We start from the raw sequence: 22,325 nt of genomic DNA, 5'->3' as shown, positions 1-22,325 counted from the left end.
CAAGTCAAGCTCAGAGAACTGCTTTCCCTTCATGCCAAGGATAAGATAATCAAGCAGCGTAATGGGATTGATGTAAGGTTTCTGTCTAGATGACACAAAGTTGTCACTTACTTGAGACGTTGTTAGGTATTCCAGGGCTGAAAGAGCTTCTGCTGTTTCCTCAGGAGTCGATGCAGGGCAGCTCAGATGAGACGGCGAACAGCGTGGAGGAAGGCAGCAGCGGACCGGGCAGCAGCAGCGGTCGGAGCGAGGCTTCCAGCAACGAGGCTGCCTCTAGTCGGGCCAGCCAATCAGCTGGGAGCCCCGGCAGTGAGATGCACTCTGACGACATGGCAGACAGCGAGGCTTTAAAAGAAGAGGAGGAGGATGATGATGAGGAGGACGACGAAGAGGATGATGATGACGATGAAGAGGACGAAGACGAGGGGAACCGGTCGGCAGCTGATGGTGGTCAGCAGAAGGAGCCTCGGGAGCAAACTGAGTCCAGGAAGAGGAAAGCCGGGGAGGCTCTTGGTGAGGGACCGAGTCAGGGGGCGGGGCCTAGTGGCACAGGAGGGGGAGCCAAATCGAAGGTTCTCCCCTTCAACCCAGAGACTTCTGGTGTCATGGTCACTGCGGCGTCAGCGTCTTTAGAGGGTCGTATGAGGATATTGGATGCGTGCTCTGCATCATCGTCTGCTCGACCCGAGGGGACAGAGTCCCAGCAACAGCCACCAGACATCAGCCCGTCCCAGATGGTTCAGGGGCCTCAGGAGCCCTCCTGTCTGCCACGACCAGGGGACTTCCTTGGAGAGGCCATGGGCAGTGAGCTCTTCAACTGCCGCCGTTTTATCGGCCCCCAGCATCACCACCATCACCATCATCATCATCACCATCATGAAGGGTAACACTGCTGTTCTGCAGCTGTTTTTACTAATTCTGTTCATTTGTTAGCTCAGTAAATGAGCACACAAGTCTAAAGCAGCAACCAGTAGTCTTCCTTTCACTCTGAAGTAGTGCTGATCAAAACAAAAAAAGATTCTTTTTTAGGCCTAACATTGGTGTCTTGCCACATAATAAGCAGTATGAACTGTGCTTACTGTGAGGTTTGTTCCAGAAAACATGGTTCAGTGAATGTGTTTATATCCCCAGCATGCACCAGGAAACACCAAGAAAACACATTTGTGAATGATTTGTTTTAGGTCAACATGAAAGTAGACACAGTCTTTATTCTCCTACAACGAACAGAGTAAGAACATAGAAATAAGGATGAAGTTTTAGCTTCATGTGACTTTATCTATCTTGAGTTGATGTCAGGTTACACAAGAGAGTCTAATCTGTAACTAAAATCAGTGTTCTAGCTCTCACTAGATGAACACAATGGTTCATAGCAGCACAAACATATTCAGCTGCTGATATGTTTCAACAAGTATTTAAATAATAGTGACATGACTTCTGTTTTAATGCGTATTTACATGGGTATGTATTTATTGCTGTAATGGCAGTACATAACCAAGATGGGGCATCACTAAAAGTAAAAAGGATTTTCCCTCTGGGGACCAGCAAATGTAATAGAAATGAAGCCACCGTTTGTTAATATCTTGTGTAAAATGTTTGTGTTATCCTTGTTTCTAAATTCATCTAATCCTGTAATGCTGCTCTGTAGATTCACGTTGTCATACATATCATGTATTTTTCGGTGTTTAATAAATGTGCTTCTCTCCTTGCTGTATAAACCTCCGTCAGTCCCATGGTGGAGGATATGCTGAGTGCCGATGATGTTAGCTGTAGCAGCTCCCAGGTCAGTGCCAAGTCGGAGAAGAACATGGCTGACTTTGACGGGGAGGAGTCGGGCTGCGAAGAGGAGCTGGTCCAGATCAACTCCCACGCTGAGCTCAGCTCCCATCTCCAGCAGCACCTGCCCAACTTGGCCTCCATCTACCATGAGCACCTGGTGCAAGGTGAGCCACAGTCAAGACCCTGCAAGGTTCAGCATTATCAGGTTACTTTGAACAATACAGCTGGCTCTTCTTGCTATTGATTTTTGGGGTAAATCCCAACTAGTAAATGTAAGTCAACCTGCCAAAGCAGAGATTCTCAAATGAGAGTCTGAGAAAAACCATCAGGGTGTCTGTGAACAAATATTTAAAAAGAATACTTTTTAAATATTTGCCGGGGCTCCAGTTAGTGACTACAATGGTTGCATATCCAATCATTGTGTGTGACAGTGTGCAAGTCAAAATTTCACATGGTTGCATTTGTGTGAGTGCCGGATGATTATTAGGCTGATATGGTGCCCCTCCGACCGGCGTTGATAGCAGCTGCGTTACCGATAGTTCTTCTTGACTGTCTTTTTCAGTCTGTCGCTACCTGACGCATTGAACAAGCAAATTCAGCTGCTGTGTTTTCCAAGCTAGTGGAGAGGGGGAGGTCAGACTCTGACACATCAGAGTGCAGCTGACTGAACCAGTGAAGAAGGAACAGCATTGCATTCAGTTACAGTGGCTAAACCAGTATAAATGAATATTAATCACAGTAATGAGTTTGACTTCCGACAGTTATATCAACATGATGACTGCAGTATTGACATTTTAAAAACACTATGCTCATAGAAAACCGTACTTGTAGAAAACAGCCCATGTAGATAAAATCACTCTGTTTTAGTTTGGGGAAATCTGACATTAGAGCTTCTTATGTCGCTGTTTTCACAGTAATTTTTGGTTAGACACATGTCTGAGTGCGCTGCAGTGACCTAGCAGCATCTGCAACAGCCTGCATGTGAGGCGTTTTGAAAACAACTGTAAATTGTAGTGTTTATATGCAGATTTGAGCCAGTGAAGTGTTAAACCTGTGCTCAGTTTAAAGTAGTGATGTCAGACAACCTCCAAGAAAGCACTGGTGACAAAATTTATGTATTTCCTATTTTGTATATGTTAAGTCTTACATCAATGCTAAACTATGGTATTTAAATTAACACAACTATTCGTTAGCATGCAATGTTAATACCATACTGGGAGATGCAAGAAAATCACGTCCAATGCTATATGTAGCTAACTGTTTGCAGTGGCATTGTTTTATGTGTGTTCTGTGTTGAAATCATGCAAACATTATAAATATATGTTGAATACCTTTTAAATGTATTTCTCCTGTGTTTTGTTTTTTTTCTTCAAAAAACTAAGACTATAGAAGTGTAAAATCATACCCAGTATGTTTTTTTTTCTGACTTGTAAGAGGTCCTTTGTAGAACAAAACTAAGAGATAATTTACGAAAGGAGGTAATTTTTGGAATGCTCCATATCTCTGCAGGTCCAGCTGTTCATAAACATCAATACTCCAGCAGCCACGCTGTCACCGACATCAACCTAGATAATGTTTGTAAGAAGGGCAACACTCTGCTGTGGGACCTGGTGCAGGATGAAGACGCGGTACGACTTCAGTTCCAGTTCTCCAACATTTCTTTATACACATCATACCTCTATTGATGTTCATGCAGTTAAAGAGATGCTGCTTTACCTACCAGAAAACAGCAGCAGGATGCAGTGACCTCCTGCAGAAAAGTAGAATAATAATGATAGGAGAAATATAAGCTTAGATAATGACTTTTAAAAGATTCACAGAACAATTTAATAATCTTTGGTCGTACACATACTACACACACTGAACATTTAGTTTATCTGTGATGACCAGTGGTGATAATGTTTGTTTTAAACTATATATATTCAATTAAAAATTTATCTAAATTGTTCAGCTGATCAGAGCTGAATATGTACAAGTCAAAGCCGGAAATGCTGCAACAATTTGCAGTCTAATTGTCTTTGTCCAGCACTTTCCCGTTGATCTGTGTGATCTCCTCTTTAATTTGCTTTGTGTGTGTAGATTCATCTGTCTGAGGGTCTAATTAATGAGGCAGAGAAGCTGCTGTGTTCTCTGGTCTGTTGGTTCACTGACAGACAGATCCGAATGCGGTTCATCGAGGGTTGCCTTGACAACTTGGCCCATCACCGGTAAGACTGACCGTACTACAGCATCAGTGTGCTTTTAACTTGGCCTTTCTGTTAGGATCCTTTTTTTTGTTGTCAAAATGTTTGAATTTACATAAGGTTTGATTGTTAAGAAGTGGAAAAAATAAAACATGATCAGCTAATTTGGATCTTGAAACTGAATGGAACTGTGAGCAATATAGAAAAATGTAACACCCTGAACATTAATGATTTCTGGGCTCCTAACTCCTTATAGAAGTCAGGTGTTGTGGCTTGAGAGAAGGATGAGAGTTACTTTTTACAAAAAGCACAAATTTTTGATAACCCCTTGTGCACGGAGACAAGTAACTACTCCTCTCACTGAACACTTCAGTGCTTTTATTCTGTCTGTGGACCCTGTGAAAGATGCGACTGTGTTTTCCTACAGGTCTGTTGTGGTTTCATTGCGTCTACTACCCAAGCTCTTCGGCACTTTTCAGCAGTTTGGCTCCAGCTATGACACACATTGGATTACTATGTAAGTAACGTGTCAGAGAAAAAGTTCAAAAACTACAAATCTGTGAGTCAGAACTTCAATCAGGGTGACCAGCCCTCTCTGTGTACATAACTGTATGTGAAGTAGTTGAAACTAGCTCCACCTGCAGCAGCTATAACAGCAACATGCTGACACACTGATGCTTCCTATGATATAATATATCAGTCAGAGGGACCAGCCCGACATTTTCCCTTTTGCGCTATTACCGTATTTTCCTGCTAATGCTTACATACTTTTACTTTTCAATTCAAATTTCATGCAGAAGATTTATCTATAATAGAGTGCTTTTTATATTGCTCTATTGATACTTGGATGTAGGTAAAGGATCTAAATGCTTCTTCCACATGGAGAAAATTGTGCATATTATATCTTATAAATTGATGTATGTTCTTAACACATTTTTTTCTCTGTACCAAAATGCTACAGTTCCTCTTAGTTATTAGATTTCTCCTAAACACAAATACACGACTCAAAGAAATGCAACAATCAAAAGCATTTAAGTCCTTCTGATATATGTAAAAATGGATTTTGCTTTGTGTTGCTGATGTGGTTGTTGGTTCTTTCAGGTGGGCCGAGAAGGAGCTGCACATGATGAAGCTGTTCTTTGACAACCTGCAACACTACATTCAAGAAGTGCGAGAACATCGACACAAATTTGCACTGTGAGTCTGTCATCCTCAATGTCATCCCTGAATATTTCAGTTTGAACCAAACTGATAATATAATTGCTTTGTTTGTTTGTCATTATTTTTAACTTGATGTGACTGAGAGAAATTCCTCTTTAGGTTAAACAAACCAGTCTGATCTAAAAATTCCAGCATTTGAGTTTTGGTCCTGTATGTGATGATGTGAAACTGTATGTGGTTCAGTAATACGAGGCCTAATTTTCTGTTAATGAAGTCATATTTTTGTCAAGTCTGTCGTTGTGATAATCACCACCTATCATAAGTACCGAGTTATTTATGTCTTTAAACCCTGCTCTCTTTGTTTTACAATTATATACAAGAAAAGCAGTCAGAGAGTGCAGTACTCTGCCAAGGCTGTTCATTCCCCCATATGGCATTGTCAGAAAATCAGCATTTTTTTTTTTTAAATAAATGAAGCATTTGTTTATTAGTTACTGATGATCAGAAATCACAGCAACATAAAATGTGTCCATTTAATATAGATGTACCCACAAACAAAATGATGTTGCGCTGAGCACAGGCATGTGTTATGCATGTGTACATTTTGTACGGATACCGAATCGCGTGACCTAAATATGTAGCAGGAATGTGGGAGATGTTGCGGGAATTGATAGGACTCAGAAACACCCCCACAATTTAATCAATTGTTCCTTGTATCATTTCTGATGGATAAGTCCCGATAAATCAGCAGTGGTGGATTTTTATTAGGATCACAATCATGTGATCATCAGCAGGCAGCTGACGTAGTGTTCACTTGTAGTCATAGTTACAGTGACACCGTGCCCTTATCTCGCAATGCTGCAGAAACCTTTAACAAATCCGTGGATCCAGACTATAAGCCGCATCACTACCCAAATCTAATCACTTGGTCCTTGTGTCATTTCTGATCTTTCCTGAAAATTTCATCCAAATCTGATATTCTAGCCTTCATTCATTTATTTATTTAATTTTTTATTTAATAGGGACAATGCAATTAACATAGCTTCAATACAGTTCATGAATCCGATGTGTTGCATGTAGAGTTTTAGCTACAGCTAATTCTCAACTCCTGTCCCTAGTTGGGCTTTTAAAACAACCAAAGCATACAAGATCACAATCCTTTAAAAGTACAATATACAAAAAACCTAAACAAATACAACCATAACTTACAAAATTAAGTTAAAAATCCTCACAAAAGCAAAAGCAAGAAGGAAAAGAAAAAGTAAAATGTTACAAATCAATCCAAATTAACTATTTAAACTACAACACTTCTTATTCACAATCCCTCTCAGTTCCACACTTAATTTCTCTTCGTGAGGAGTTTGGTTTCGTAGCAGAAACAAACTGGCCTCAGTTTGCACTTTCAAGGTGCATTCACATTACATTTACAGTCAATAAATGTTCACTCTCATTCTCTATGGAAATCTGAGTGATGAACAAATTCAGTAGAAATGGAAATTCGGTTCTCTTTCCGTTGCTGTTTAGGCTCACAGTTCATTCATTAAAATAAATGCCTGTTGGAAAGACAACTCCAACTCCAGTCTATTATTTCCACATTTGTTTAGTATAAAATGCAATCTGACTAGAAGTCCTTAAATACTCAGAGAAGTTATGTTGAGGCTGAACTCTCTGTAGCTAATTTTAGACTTTGCTTCTGGGAATTTGTGGGGTTGAGATCTGCTTAAGGCCTCTAACAATTTCCTCCGACTAGATTGGATCTGATGGCCCTGACGTCGACCCTAAATTTGATTGAGATGGAATTAAGAGAAACATTAAAGATGCCTCTTCTAAGCCTGCCCACCAGCAAACTGATATTAAATGAACCTGAACTTGCTTAACACCTCTTAAGTTACATTTGATAGCTTTGCTCAGCAACACTTTGTGCAGCCCTTTGCTGAGGTCTGCTGCCACCTTTAATCACTATATGGTGGGATATTTGTGGAGTAGCTGTGACCTAAAACAACATTTTCTGTAAAAATTACTTACTTAGACTAGGGATCTCAAAACACTGAATGAGTATTTTGTTACCTGGCGTAACTGCTACCAGGAAGCCTTCTCACCCTCCTATTTTTGTTTTAATTTGTGTTTTGTTCAGTCTGTTTAGTCATTGTGGCGTGTGTATTTGTTTAAATGTATGAAGTTCAATTAAAAAAGTTAATTACAGTAAAACATGAAAAGAAGTATCACACGAGGGAATGACAGGTATATCAGCTAAAATTACATTCTTTGTCCTTTTCTAGAAATTGTCACTGCTAATTCTGCTGTGCACCTCTTCTGCGTCTTGTTGCAGGTACAGCCACAGTGCAGAAGTCCAGGTCCGTCTACAGTTCCTCACCTGCGTCTTTTCAACCCTGGGATCTCCAGACCACTTCAGTGAGATTCAGCTTCATTTCTTCTGCTCAGTGAACAGAATGATACCTGGATTGGTTGCACAACTAAATACTGTTGTACAATACAGTTACCTTCATTTCTAAATGTGTCTTTAATTTATAAACTTATCTTCAGGCATGAAGATCGTCTGTATTAAAAGATGATTTCATAACTGTTAGGAACCTTGAATGATTATAGGTGATAGATCACCAAAAATAGTGTTTCTCACTCATCCCTTGTGATGTCTATCTATACTGATAGGTTTTCATGCTCAAAACGCTGCATTACAAATACAACGCCACATTTTTGCATAATAAGAATGCAACTTTCCCCATGTCAAGTTTTCTGTCAGAGAAAAACACCAACAGCTGAGGAGACTGGAAAGTCACACTGAGAATTGAAAATAGTTGTGGGCTTTTAGAAATGGTTAGAAAACTATGTGATTTGTATAAATCGACCTAAATGGGCCAAACAGTTCCCCAGCTGTTTTTCTTGGCCTTACCAACAATGGTGTTTTTCCCAAAGAAAAGCATATTTAACAGTAGTTTGGAAATGAACCCTATGTGCGTCTGGTTTTCCTGTGAGTCTTTGGGGAACAATGCTAAAATAGACCTCATTATGCAACCTGACCTGCTTCGTTGAGTCCAAAGCTGCGGCTGTCTGTCTGTGTGTGTGTGAGTGTGTGTGAGTGTGTGTGATGTAACACTGAATAAAATGACAATGTGTCTAGTAGTACTTTACCACATTTATCCTAGCTGAACCACCCATAGTGAACAAACTTAATTTAAATACAGCTAATCTGGCTCAGTAAGTGTAACATATTTTAAAGCCTTAGTTGCTGTTCAAGAAACAGCAGGTTAGATTGTGAAAAGACAGGAGTGCACTTCCTGTCACCGCTCACTTGTGGAATTTGGAAAGCTTTATTCCAGACCAGGAAACTCTACAAATTTAATATAGACTGTCCAGAAAAGCAGAAATATCTGCGCAGGAGTACTAACTACAGGCTGCTTGTACCCGTTGACTCCTACAGTAAACCAACCGTGATGTATCAGGTGATTCTACGATTGTTTATGTCTAATTTTGTAATCAATTCTATTTCTTGCCAATTAATTGCTGCATTTTAAATCCCCCAATCTGGCTTATTTTCTTTATCGATATCTTAAGATGTACATTATGAGTGATGTATGCAAATCTTTGAGAGTAAGAGAGAGTGTCATCTTAAAACTCATACAAGTTTTCAGCCTCTGTAGAACAATAATGACTGATTTCTGAGATACAGACAGGTGACAGTTTACAGAAGAAACCCGAACCCTTGAGCCCTGCAGTGAGGAGATCCAGTGACTGTAATGCTGTGGGGGGCTGCTATGGTTTGTGTTCACTTATCCCCTAAGTACGAAGGATCACTGAGTAGTTTAATGTGTAAGACATCTGTGTAAAATGTCACGGTCTTCACAGTGAACACATTTTATCCCACTTAAACACCTATAGGAGATTTTGTGCTAATGTGTTAGACAGTGCTCTCCATCATTACCATCAAATCACCCAGTGAGGACATATCTTCTCACCCCCAGGAGAGTCCAGAGACCAGGAGAATCAATGCCTAGATGCATTAAAGCTTTTTTGGGGCCATGTGGTGACCTCACACCGTACTAAACACCGTTAAGCCCTTTAAAGGACACTCGTTGAAATATTTTGAAGTTCAAAAATGTAACCCTAGAGTGTTATTGGTATACATAAGACTTTCTAACTTTTGTAACGTTTTTCAAAATTTTTAATTTTCATGTTGAAATTCAAGGTCAGTGAAGTTACCATATATGGTTCCTTGCTTGTTAGTGGTAAAAAAAAAAAAAAAAAAAAACATTCCAAGAAATGTATATATCATCACTTAGCACAACTACTCAACCGTAAAATGTGTGAGTTTCATCAACTTACTATGGTTAATTCTGATGTTTTGACCGGAAATATGGAAGAGGACCGAGCTGCAAGTCTGTCTTTTTCCAACTTTGGAGAATAGAGAAGATTTGATATGTTCCAGGCCTCTGCTGATTGGTCCAATGCCATAATACTGTGTTGTGTAACTTAGAATGGCCTTTGCTGATTGGCTGGGTGAAAACCACATGCTTCTCAGCCTCACAGAGAGGCGGGAGCAAGACCATATTTAATGTGTGCGGGAGTTACCAAATATGATCATTTGCCCGATGAAGGGTTAAGACACTTCATGTTGGTTTTTCCTTTAATTTATATATTTGGAGTGTTTTTTCCTGTTTGTTGTCTGTTGTATCACTTTGAGAAATTATGGACCTGAAGAAATGAAAGTATCCAAAAATAAGTAAAGTACTCAGAGAGCTCAGTACTCTGCCAAGGTTGCTCAGTCGTATCATTTCCGGCAGCTGAAATCTTTTTTAAAAAATTGTAATCCGCAGCGGTGGATTTGTAGTAGGATCACAATCATGTGATCATCAGCAGGCTGACGTAGTGTTCAGTGGTTGTCACATGGTTACAGTGACACCATGCTGCTATCTCACAATGATACAGAAATCTTCATCAAATCAGTGGATCCAGATTATAAGCCCGATCACTGCCAAAATCTAATCACTGGGTCCTTGTGTCATTTCTGACCTTCCCTGAAAGTTTCATCCAAATCTGTTAGTCTGTTTTTGAGTAATGTTGCTAACAGACAGGCAAGCAGACAAACCAACTGCCATTGTCACATAACTCCACCTCCTTGGCAGAGTAATAAAATAAATTAGATGTATAAGACTAATAAAACAAAATGTTAAGGTGCAGAAACACTTTTGCTTTTTAATACTGTAAATCATCTTGTAACCTCTTACATTTGCCTTCCGATCCTCAGTCCTGACCTGTGTTTATCAAGTAGCTAAAGCTGGAGAGAGAAAGATTGTCATTGGTTTGTGTTCATCGAAGTATCGGCAGTAGGAATTGAGTCTGTGTTCACTGAGCTCCTGTGTGTGACTGAGTGTTTGTTTGTTTCTGTCTCTCAGGACTGAGTCTGGAGCAGGTGGACATCCTGTGGCACTGTCTAGTGGAGGACGCTGAATGCTACGACGACGCACTGCACTGGTTCCTCAATCAGGTCCGCAGCAAGGACCAGCACGCTATGGGCATGGAGACCTACAAACACCTCTTCCTGGAGAAGGTACCTTACAATAAACTGGATTCAGAAGTTTACTAAATGTGTCTGACATGACAGGTTTTACTGAGAGCTGAGCGAGGTTCAGTTGCAGATTTTTTTGTTCCTTTGAAGTTACTTTTGGAAAACCTGGAGAACTACTGAACTGAAAATGAGAAATTAATAAAACATTGCAGCTACCAAATGAGGCATGACTTTGCTAATCCATGACCTATTTCCTTCTTTTGTTACATATTGCTCAGAGGTATTTTCTAAACCACTGTCAGGTGGACTATGAAGCATGCTCCCCTTTTTGAAAAAAATTCTATTGCATTTATTAAAACAAATTTAATAGATTATTTTTCTTTAGTTTTATTTTCTTTATTTTCAAATCATTCTTGTACCTGTGTATGTGTCCAGATGGGTGAAAATAATGAATAAATATTCCACTCATACTGTGTATTTGCAACCTTAAATGTATATAAACTGGTGTGTGTAGGAATCTTCTTTGTTTTTTCGTTTTCCTTTTTTAGTGTTGTTTTTGTTTTCCTGACATTAAATGTTAAATTAGAGACATGATGCAGAGCTGGTTATGGTACATAACATGTTTGAAAATAAAAATGAACCTTAAAAAAATCAAGCAGGAAAAAAGCAATTGTAGTATATTGATTGGCACATTAGACAAACTGCATTTCAAATGGTTCATGTGGGCGTCCAGATAGCTCAGCTGGTTGATTGAGCGACCCATGAATGCAGCGGTTTGGGTTCGATTCCTCATGACCCTTTACTGCATATCTTTCCCTCATTCTTCTCGCTGGTTTCCTGTCTGCTTCTCGACTGTGCCTATCAAATAAAACCAACAAAAGACCAAAAAAATAACTTAAAAAAAAAAAAAAAAAAGGGATCATGTGGATGCCAGCTGGAGTTCATCTATGGAGCAGCCTCTTTGAAATCTAGTCTATTCCAAGCATATTCCATAGTCATACCAGATAATGACAAAAATAAAGCTGTGGATTTGTGATGTGGGTTTAGGACCTGTGACGTTTTTTATTATTTTTACATTAATGATCCTCTGGGCAGCTCCAATGAAGTCACTGCTGTGTGTTGATTTGTTTTTGTTTGTGTCTCCAGATGCCGCAGCTGAAACCAGAGACCATCAGCATGACGGGCCTCAACCTCTTTCAACACCTCTGTAACCTGGCCCGCCTCGCCACCAGCGCACTGGACAACGCCTCCAGCTGTGAGGTACACAGACTCTTTACCTTAGCATTCCAGAAACAAATACAATCTTCATTCAGATTTGAGTAGATGGTTAATTTCTTCCTGTGTGTCTCCAGCTGTGTGGGATGGACCAGCTTTGGGGGATCGCTCTGAGAGCTCAGTCTGCCGATATTAGCCGTGCCGCCATCCAGTACATCAACTCCTACTACATCAATGGTCAGTGTGCTTACATTTACATACAGAGCAGTTCCTGATACTTATTTTACTGTCGTGAATGCCAATGCTGTGATGCGTTTTGATAAAGGGTTTAAATCAGTAGATTGTCTTTATTTTTTCTCATCAAAAGAAGAATTCTTTGAAATGTTTCGACAAAAAAAAACCCAAACCTTTTTGTCTGACTATGGATTTTTAACTTTTCTACCGTTGTGTGTGTCCAGCGGGTAAGACGGGCCTGGAGAAGGAGCAGGAGTTTATCAGGAAGTGTATGGAGAGCCTTCTGATGGCCTCAGCCAATCTTGAGAAGGACGCTCACTCCAGCCTGACCAGCATTGAAAGGGGGCTTCTCATGCTCAAAACACACCTGGAGGCCTTTAGACGCAGGTACACACCCCTGAGATGTTTAGACCGGCGCACTTTGTTGTTAAGATTATACACTTTGTAGACATCGGCAACACATTGTTTTGTTTTGTGTTTCTGGCAGGTTTGCCTACCACCTGCGACAGTGGCAGATCGAGGGGACGGGGATCAGCAGCCACCTGAAGGCTTTGAGTGATAAACAGTCACTTCCACTGAGGATCGTCTGTCAGCCTGCTGGCCTGCCTGACAAGGTGACATGTTTACATTTGACACAAAAAGCTACCAATCCCCACTTACAAAGAGTTACTATACAACTTTTAGCCCTTGCATTGTAACATTGCTGTGGATTAACTAATGCTTGCTAGCAACAGCCTAAATGACACTTCTGAAGGTCTCACATGGTGAAAATCCATTTTTATTGTGTTTTATGTGTCTTGAAAACTGTGAGAAAGAATATATTGTTGCTTAAACTGTCCTTTCGCAAGCACCTTCTCAACTACATAGCCTCCCAGCTTTACACGCCAGTAAGAACTTTGTCTATTTTCTACATAGAAACTGGGTAAACAATGGGTTGTTGGACTAGAAATAGTGATAAACTCATTACACACATGAATTAAGGACCACACGCAAAATGATCGCTTAAAAAGAAGGAACGGTCAGGAGAATAGTTTTGCTCCCTGCTGTTAATCATAAACACAGAGAGAGTCTTCTTCCTGAATAGAACAGTTTAGCTGTAGTTAAACAACAGGCACTGTAACAACTTGTTTAGGACAAATGAATCATCTTTGCTGTTTTTTGAACTGGAAAATTGAAAAACACATTCCAGGAACACGTGAGGCTTTCATTCATTTGCTTAAAAGAAGCACAATATGGGACCTTTAATGAACACCTGTCAGGCCAAGCAAGGGGATAACTTTCAAAATACATGGTTTGCGATTTTAGTATATGTTATGGCACGAGAATCCTCAGTATTACCACTGAGGGCATCAAAGACAGAAATGTTCAGATAATTCATACAGTGCCAGCCTTTGTTTTTTATTAGAACTTAGATTCCTATAAGCCAAATTCAATTAGAATTTTAATCTAAATTTTTACCTCTTTCCTTAAATGATCCAACCTAAGTTTAAACATTGCTGTCTTCTTTGCAGATGACCATTGAGATGTATCCCAGCGACCAGGTTGCAGACCTGCGAGCTGAGGTGACCCACTGGTACGAGAACCTGCAGAAGGAGCAGATAAACCAGCAGGCTCAGCTGCAGGAGTTCGGCCAGAGCGGCCGGCAGCCGGGCGACTTCCCAGGTCAGCCCCATCACACAGCAACAAACATCTCTGAATCAGTTAAACAGTTCTCACACTGTCAGTAGGTCCACCTAGTTTGATGCTGTTTTCAAAGGGCCTTTGAACTTGTTCAACGTGGCTGTCATTTGATCTGCAGGTGGTTTGATGGGACCAGTCAGGATGATCTCCTCTGGACATGAACTTACCACAGACTACGATGAGAAGACTCTGCATGAGCTGGGCTTTAAAGACATGCAGGTCACTGTCTGGTTCATTACCTTGTGTTTTTCACTACATAATAAAAGACAATACAGTTTTACTGAAGCCTAAATAAAAGATGGTTTCATCATCTTTTAGGTTTTGTTTCTCATCGTCTAAATGGGAACGGATCATCCAAAAACTGCTTTTGATTAAAGGTGTCCAACATAGATGATTGAACACTGAGCCATGTTTGTCCGTTTGATCCCAGATGGTGTTTGTCTCTCTGGGAGCTCCACGGCGGGAGAGGAAGGGGGAGGGCGTCCAGCTGCCTGCCTCCTGTTTGCCTCCTCCCCAGAAGGAGCACATTCCCATGCTGCTGCTCCTCCAGGAGCCACATCTCACCACACTCTTCGACCTGCTGGAGATGCTGGCATGTTTCAAACCGCCCAGCCCCAACACTGAGAAGGTCCACGAGAGCCCAGAGGTAGGTGTCAGTGACTGAATAAATGTAGTAGCGATGCAGTATGTATCGATGATTAATACATCATTGACCATATGAAACAAAATTAGATAATGGTTCTGATGATGGAATTTTGGCTGGTAATTAATCTGATAATGCTGGGAATGCTGCAGGATAGAGATAGCTCTTTAAACACAGCTCTGAGTAGTGAGCTCTTTGACACACAGAGCAGGCAGCACAGCAAGGACACAACGGAGGCAATGAAACATACCTCAGGTTATAACTTATTTGAGTCAGTGACCAGTGCAACAATATGTGTGGTAAGGGAGATAGGAGTGTCGTCAACCATCTGGTCAACAAGCAGAAAAAACTAATTTGCAGAAACGCAATCGCTTTGACCGCTGTGCGTATGATAAGTCACTGCCTAATGTACACGCCGTTTTTTTATGGAGACATGCAGACACACAAATACAGGAAATGCTTGATCCCATTAAGCTCTGTATCTGAAAATTAGTTGAGTTCTTGTAGACGGTGAGACCAATGAGTCTGGAGGAATAGGAGGTGATGTAAAGCCTTTCATTGCTTCTCTCTACCAGCAGTACCAGTACACTGTGTTAAACCAAAGACTTTATATGACCAAAAATCCATCAAAACTGATTTAAAGCTGCTGTTAATGCTTTAGTAACCTTAATATTAAAAAACATTAAAAAAGAGATAAGAGGGGTGCCCAGACAGCTCAACTGGCTGAGAGTACAAGGGTTTGATTCCAGCTCTGGCCTTCTGCTGCAGGTCTTCCCACATTCTTCTCCCTACTGTCCTGTCTGACTCTTGATTTGCCAGTCAAATAAAGCCAAAAAAATGACTTTAAAAACTTTGACTTTAAAAAAAAAAGAAGAAAAAGAGATAAAGTCTGCACTAGAGCTATTACGATGTACCCGCAATGACAATATGCATGCTATATTTTTTTAAAGAGAAAAAAAAAAAGAAATATTGATATTAAAATAATAATACATGTGATTATATCAGAAAGGATTCAGCACCACCTAGTACACAGGTGTTGTTCCTGTGTTGTAGTAAATAGTTCAATGTGTTTTTTGTTGTAGAAATGGTGAATGCTTTATAAATACTTAATTGTATTAGAAAAATAAATTAGTCTGTGAAATCTAATATATACATTGTCTTTTTTTTCAATTTTTGCATTTCAAATCTTATTATGATAGTTTGTTTTATCTGTATCAGGCACACAACTAACTATTATTCAACTTCAGCTCTATCGTCATTCAGCAGTTAAACGAAATGACACATCCATTCACAGTACAGAAAAAATGTTAATAGTATAAAAAATATGAACAATTTAAGGTACATTAAAAAAGACTAAACTGAAAAAACACAAGCATACATCAGACAGTCATACTTACTACTGGGGTAACAATGGGTGAAATTAAGGTGACTGCAGTAATCTGTTATTATGTATAATGCACATGAGTCCTGAGTGGTCACTTATTGTATAGTGTTGGTGACAGTTATACATAGTACAGAATATGATTCTATATGTGCAGCGTAAATGGTAGCTATACATAGTAAAGAGCATAATTATCTGTGATGCAGTGTAATTAATAAATAATACAGTGTAAGTGGTAATTAACATGTTTGGTACGTAATCACACATAGACTAGTGTCTGTAGTAGTTGTGTGCATAATTTCATGTACACATAGAAATGTTATAAACATATATTGGATCTAAAATTCCATATTAGTTAATCTCTAAATGCGAAGTTGACCTTTAGCATTTCACACCTCAGTTTTCTACTCATGCAGAGTGACTTGCTGAAAAGCTTGGATTAAAATAGCTTATTTTTGGACCATTGCCTAAAATAATAGATTTTGTGTTTCTCTTTTAGAGTGCACGGTGTGAGGAGCTTCACCTTCATGCAGAGAATCTGTCCCGCCGGGTTTGGGAGCTTCTAATGCTTCTTCCTACCTGTCCGAAAATGCTGCAGGCCTTCCAGAACATCTCAGACGACACGGTCAGTCGCCTCGCTCAGCAAATTCCTCTCATTACTTTGTATTGGCACTGCGTCTCATCAATGAATAGGGGACACACTGAATAATGCGAGGTGTTGTTTTTGTATGTGTGTGTAGAATGGAGAGGGCTTGTGTTGGAAGGAGCTGCTGAGGATTAAAAGTCCCCACAAGCTGCTATACGCTCTGGAGATCATCGAAGCTCTGGGAAAACCCAATCGACGCATTCACAGAGAGTCAACTGTACGAGACACATTATGTCTTTATGAAAATCCTTTTTCTTATTTATTTATTTATTTTTTGTTGTTGTTGCCGTTTTACTTTGTTAAGTTGAAATAAGACAAGATCACGATAATGGCTTAGAATAAACTTGCGTACTTTTCCCGACCTTTCAGCCCCATCTGACAGCCTTAATCAGTGAATGGGACTGGTAACTCATTTGATACTGTAAAAGTAGAACTTAGAAGTCTTAAAATGTCGCTAAGTATATTTCATACTTCTATATAATATTTTCTGTGAGACGTGGTTGAAAAGGTGGTCGATCTTGACTTAAGATTGTGTGATTAAATTACTATTGAAATGGTCAATAATAAGCTGTTACGCTCAGAGGAAATTTTGTTTCACATCCTTAAATAAAAATGATTTAAGAGAAATTTTAAAAGCAAAAAACTGATTATTATATTTGAATAAATATTTCTTTTTGACTTGTTTGTCTTGTTTGTTAAACCCTGTATGTGTGTTTCCAGGGCAGCTACAGTGATCTGTACCCAGACTCAGATGACTCCAGTGAGGATCAGATAGAAAACAGCAAGAACACCTGGAGCTGCAAGGTACAGCAGAGTGCAGACAGTTAGAATGGAAACCCACTGAGTGAAAAAATTGTACTAAACACTGACTTTAATTGATTTTGTACTTCTCTCAACTTATCCCTTAGTTTGTCTCATCTGGGGGTCTGCAGCTTCTCTTAGAGATCTTCAACTCGGGCATTCTTGAACCCAAAGACCAGGAGTCCTGGACTGTGGTGAGACAGATTTTTTCATTTCACAGTGCACGTTAAGTTGTGTGTTTTGTGAACATAACTGTGGACACAGTAACGAGGAAATACTGCCTCATTAAGAATATATTTTTGCTTTTCTTCCCATTCTTGTCCACAGTGGCTGCTGGACTGCCTGGCCTGCCTGCTGAAGCTCATCTGCCAGTTCGCTGTGGACCCTGCAGACCTGGACCTGGCCTACCATGACGTCTTCTCCTGGTCTGGCCTCGCTGACAGCCAGCGCAAACGGGCGTGGCCGGGCAAATCTCGTAAATCCACCGTAGAACATGGGAAAGGCTTACACATTCCTCGACTGACCGAGGTAAATATTTCACACGGCAGACTGCAGAAGGGCTGTTTATCAGAAACCATTTAGAAATCAGTTCTGATTTCGATGAGTTGATGATCAGCTGGTCTGTCTGTTGTTTACAGGTCTTCCTCAGCCTTGTTCAAGGCACCAACCTGATCCAGCGCCTGATCAATGTGGCCTACACCTACGACAACCTTGCACACAGGTGTGCAATACAGGAGTTCAAGAAATATTATTCTATATTTACACATAAGTTATTCAAAATCTCCAAATATAGCAAAAATAATTAATGTGTTTTTCTCCTGCAGAGTTCTAAAGGCTCAGTCTGACCACAGGTCTCGGCATGAAGGTGAGAATATGCACGAATTTATTGGCTTTTCTGTTTCATATTTTCAGACAATGCTAAAATTGTTAGCTGAGGAAGAAAGACGAAAAACTAAATCAAAACTTAGCAGCAGCCAGAATTGAAAGCAGGCCTGGAGCAGAAGAAGAAAACAGTCAATCAGTATTTATGTGTGGAACATGACAGTGAGGCTTGTTTACCTACAGTGACTCACTACTCCATGTGGCTGCTGGTGAGCTGGGCTCACTGCTCATCCACAGTCAAGTCCAGTCTGGCTGACAGCGACCACCTCCACGACTGGCTGAAGAAGCTCACCCTGCTGGTGCCTGAGGTGAGTCAGTCCTTCACAAGTCTACAGTCACTCATTCAGTCCAAGCTCAGAAAGAGGAGGAAAATTAAGAGGTTGTTGTTAAATTTTGATTGTGTTTCACTGCAAAATAAAGTCCTGCACCTCTATGGAAACAACACAATCGTGATTAGAAGTAGACAGAACTCAGAAAAGTTTTCTCTGCAGTATGACAAAGTTATATAGCCGATAATCATGAAAAAGGAAATTTGAACGACTTTGATTATTTTACAAAAAATTTAAAAACCTGGAATCATTTGAGCAACTTTTTTCAATGTGCCCACAGGTGTTAGCAAGACCGATTGTTTTTTTTTTTGTTTTTTTTTAAAGATTTCGATAATGCCTTTTAGACCCACTGTTGAGTTATTTACTTATGACTAGGAACTCCTCGTTCTTGCATAGCAGATCAGCCATTCTGTATGAAAGCAGTCACTGTGATAGCTATGTGAGTAACACCAAGCATTCCCAGCTGACCTAGGATGGCAACAAATTACAGGATTAAATACCCAAAATTTGCGTCTCAGTTGAGCAGTCACTGATTACAGGCAAGAACCTTGTTTAAATAACAGCAGCTGAAACCAAAATGTCAAGCCTGGCCAACAAAAAACAAAGCAGTTGAGACATTTTACATCTGTGAATCAGAGCAAAGCCACTCAGTGAGAGTTCAGGTATATCCAGCGTTTTTATCAGTTTGTTGACGTGTGTTGTTGTGGTTGTTTTCAGCCGGCAGTGCGGCATGAGGCATGCAACGGCCTCTACAAGCTCTCTCTCTCTGGTTTGGAGGGAGGAGAGTCCATCAACAGATCCTTCCTGCTGCTCGCTGCCTCCACGCTGCTCAAGTTCCTGCCTGATGCACAGGCCCTCAAACCACTGAGGGTGGGTGTCTTTGTCTCACACACACACACACACACACACACACGCACACACGCACACACACACACACACACTACACGTACACTACACGTACAGAAGAAAGAACATTTTGCAAGCTACACTCTGTGTCAGTAGTCCTCTGGGATGATGATTTGACTCAATTTGAGCTTTGCTACATCAAATCCAGTTTGTCTCATAAGACATTGTCTCTTTGGTGAGATTAATGCTGGAGACACTGGGACACACTCAGCATTGACTTCATCATGACTGACATCTGTACTGCAGATCGTTAACCCTTTACATCCGGTGCCACTTCCATTTTATGAGCGCTCTTTAAATTACCGTAACTCCTCAATTGTTTGCGCTAGAGAGAAAATTCAAACGGTTCCTGAAAGAAGAGAAGATGCACTTTATGGGGTATTACGGTACATCAAAAGAACCACGTGCACCAAAGTTCATCACAAAATCCCACGGGAGCGACGCTGCTCCCATTTTACAAGTATTATAAAATTTAAATTTTTGTAAGTATTTATTATAGTTCATATTTTACATTTTTGTTGTCTAACATTTTGTTCATTCAGTTCCTAATTTAGTAAAATCCGGAAAAATCCAAGTCAATTTTTGTTTTTTTTTCTCACTTTAAACTATTGTTACTTTGTGTAAACACATAGTTTATGTCAGATATTGCCAGATGTTGAAAGCTTTGGTTGTTCTGAAAAAAAGGGTAAAAACAATCACTCACAGTATGATTTCTGACTCTTTTACAGCCCAAATAAAAAATCCAGGTGGCCTGTATGACCCTTGAGTGTTAAAGGGTTAACATTTAGCTGTAAAAATTGTGCGTAGAAACCCTCAGTAGCCACAAACAAAATGTCCCAGAAAGAATGCCTTTTATCAGACTCTGAAATCAGTTTCTACGGATGCTACTGAATGTAGGATGTGCATGTTTTTCTGTTGGGGACAAGGTTGATGATCGCTTGTATTTCCAGGTGGAGGACTATGAAGAGGAGCCTCTGCTGAGGACGGGCTGTAAGGAGTACTTCTGGCTTCTCTGCAAACTCATCGATAACATCCACGTTAAAGACGCCAGCCAGGTGGGAATGTCAAACCTTAGTGCAGATGATCATATCAACCTATATCCAAGATGATACAATGAGTTTATTGAACAGTTACTAGTATTTTTGTGATTTTGCATTGAACTGGTGCTAGCGTTGGTCTGTTTGAACTCACAGAAGGTCTCTCCCTCTCTGTCGCTGACCGGCTCGATGCAGACCACCCTGCTGGACCTGGATGCTCTCGCCCGACACCTCGCTGACTGCATCAGGAGGTCAGACAGTCACAAACTGAACACGTGTGATATAGTGAACAGCACATTGTGTTTTTTAGTTTGTTGAAGGTTTTTACTGCTAATATTCCTCAGGATTGTAGGTTTTACAATGAAACCATATAACAAGTTTCTACACTTTTACAGAAATATCTCTACACTTGACACTACTTTGATGAAAAGGTATAATCCATTTTGTGTTTATAATTCCTTTGGTCTTAATTTGTACTTGTGCTGATTAAAAGAAGACACTCAATTAACTATTAGTGTTTTTTGTCTATTTCGATGATCTATGCCTACAGGCTTTGTCATCATCCATGTAAAGAAAACCAGCTGTCTTCTGGTGAACTGTAGAGTATATCCCTAAGTGTATGTGAGTTTGCCCAACCTTCAGTGATCTCAGTGTTCCTCTCCTCACCAGCCGTGAGATCCTGGACCAGCAGGATGGGACTATCGAGGACGACGGCCTGACCGGCCTCCTGCGTCTCGCCACCAGTGTTCTCAAACACAAGCCTCCTTTCAAGTTCTCCCGCGAGGGGCAGGAGTTCCTGCGGGACGTCCACAACCTCCTCTTCCTCCTCCCCAGCCTGGCCGACCGTGCTCAGCCCAAGTGCAAGTCCCACGCTGCCAGGGCCGCTGCCTACGACCTGCTGGTGGAGACCGTGAAAGGCTCGGTGGAGAACTACCGGCTGCTCCACAACTGGGTCATGTCACAGCACATGCAGGGTGAGCATGCCAGCTGCTTAGTTTTGTTTTGTTTTGTTTTTTTACGAAGTATGTAACAATTTTTTGACTGGATTTTTCAATCAATCAAAGTTTATTTCTATAGCCCTTTACAACAGCCCAAAGGGTGACCAAAGTGCTTCACAGTAAAAAACAAGAAAATAACTTAAAAACAATACAGTAACTTAAAGCAGGACATACAATCACACTGGCACTCACACCTGCGAGCAAATTTAGAATAATCAATTAACGTCAGCATATTTTTGGACTGTGGGAGGAAACCCACGCATGCACAGGAAGAACATGTAAAGTCCATGCAGAAGGATCCCATGAAGGCCGGGATGCGAACCAGGGATCTACAAGCTGCAAGGCAAGAAGTGCTAACCATCACGCCACTGTGTAGCCATAAAATATACAATAAAACAATAAAATAAACTGCAATAAAACAGCACTAAAATATAACATCTAACAGAAATAAAAGTAGTAAAACGTTACCATGCTGCTAGGTGTTTAATAGCCATTTTAAACAGGAAGGTTTTGAGTTTTGATTTAATAAGACGTAGGTCAGTGATGGTGTGCATGTTGGGGGGAGCTTGTTCCAGAGCCTGGGTGCAGCTACAGAGAATGTCCATTCACCCCAGTGTTTGTATTTAGACCTGGATACTTCAAGCAGCCACTGATTGGAAGACATCAGAGCTCTTTTTTTGGTCCTTTAAAGTTAAAAGCTCTGATAAATAGAGTGGAACAAGACCGTTAAGAGCTTAAAAAACAAACAATAAAAGTTTTAAAAGAATTCTGGACTGGACTGGAAGCCAGTTTAGAGCGTAGAAGACTGGGGTGATGTGCTCACATCTGGGGGTGTTTGTTGAAAGACGCGCTGCAGCATTTTGCATGAGTTGCAGGTGGAGGATAGATGACTGGGAGGTGCCAATGTAAAGTGCATTGCAGTATTTTGA

General features: G+C 40.5%; 1 protein-coding gene across 4 annotated transcripts in view; it reads left to right on the top strand.

The window, feature by feature from the left end:
* usp34 (ubiquitin specific peptidase 34) overlaps nt 1–22,325 on the top strand; it is an 80,561-nt gene that overhangs the window by 30,788 nt on the left and 27,448 nt on the right. Inside the window, exons 14-41 of one of the 4 annotated variants that reach the window (XM_055009848.1) lie at nt 165–883; nt 1,726–1,940; nt 3,286–3,404; nt 3,856–3,983; nt 4,387–4,476; nt 5,061–5,156; nt 7,450–7,532; nt 10,532–10,686; nt 11,791–11,904; nt 11,997–12,096; nt 12,318–12,480; nt 12,581–12,707; nt 13,605–13,755; nt 13,892–13,992; nt 14,204–14,419; nt 16,297–16,422; nt 16,538–16,660; nt 17,164–17,247; nt 17,352–17,438; nt 17,572–17,772; nt 17,883–17,965; nt 18,069–18,109; nt 18,310–18,434; nt 19,173–19,325; nt 20,312–20,416; nt 20,594–20,649; nt 20,794–20,829; nt 21,068–21,372. In XM_055009848.1, coding sequence (XP_054865823.1) covers nt 165–883; nt 1,726–1,940; nt 3,286–3,404; nt 3,856–3,983; nt 4,387–4,476; nt 5,061–5,156; nt 7,450–7,532; nt 10,532–10,686; nt 11,791–11,904; nt 11,997–12,096; nt 12,318–12,480; nt 12,581–12,707; nt 13,605–13,755; nt 13,892–13,992; nt 14,204–14,419; nt 16,297–16,422; nt 16,538–16,660; nt 17,164–17,247; nt 17,352–17,438; nt 17,572–17,772; nt 17,883–17,965; nt 18,069–18,109; nt 18,310–18,434; nt 19,173–19,325; nt 20,312–20,416; nt 20,594–20,649; nt 20,794–20,829; nt 21,068–21,372 — 4,102 coding nt within the window. Of the gene's footprint in view, nt 1–164; nt 884–1,725; nt 1,941–3,285; nt 3,405–3,855; nt 3,984–4,386; nt 4,477–5,060; nt 5,157–7,449; nt 7,533–10,531; nt 10,687–11,790; nt 11,905–11,996; nt 12,097–12,317; nt 12,481–12,580; nt 12,708–13,604; nt 13,756–13,891; nt 13,993–14,203; nt 14,420–16,296; nt 16,423–16,537; nt 16,661–17,163; nt 17,248–17,351; nt 17,439–17,571; nt 17,773–17,882; nt 17,966–18,068; nt 18,110–18,309; nt 18,435–19,172; nt 19,326–20,311; nt 20,417–20,554; nt 20,650–20,793; nt 20,830–21,067; nt 21,373–22,325 lie in introns of all 4 variants that reach the window. The other 3 variants (XM_035957094.2, XM_055009849.1, XM_023289911.3) reach the window with 3 other exon arrangements.

The sequence above is a fragment of the Amphiprion ocellaris genome, chromosome 4, assembly GCF_022539595.1.
Source record: "Amphiprion ocellaris isolate individual 3 ecotype Okinawa chromosome 4, ASM2253959v1, whole genome shotgun sequence".
In the NCBI taxonomy this organism is placed as follows: Eukaryota; Metazoa; Chordata; class Actinopteri; family Pomacentridae; genus Amphiprion; species Amphiprion ocellaris.
This window is presented reverse-complemented; position numbering and strand designations above follow the sequence as displayed.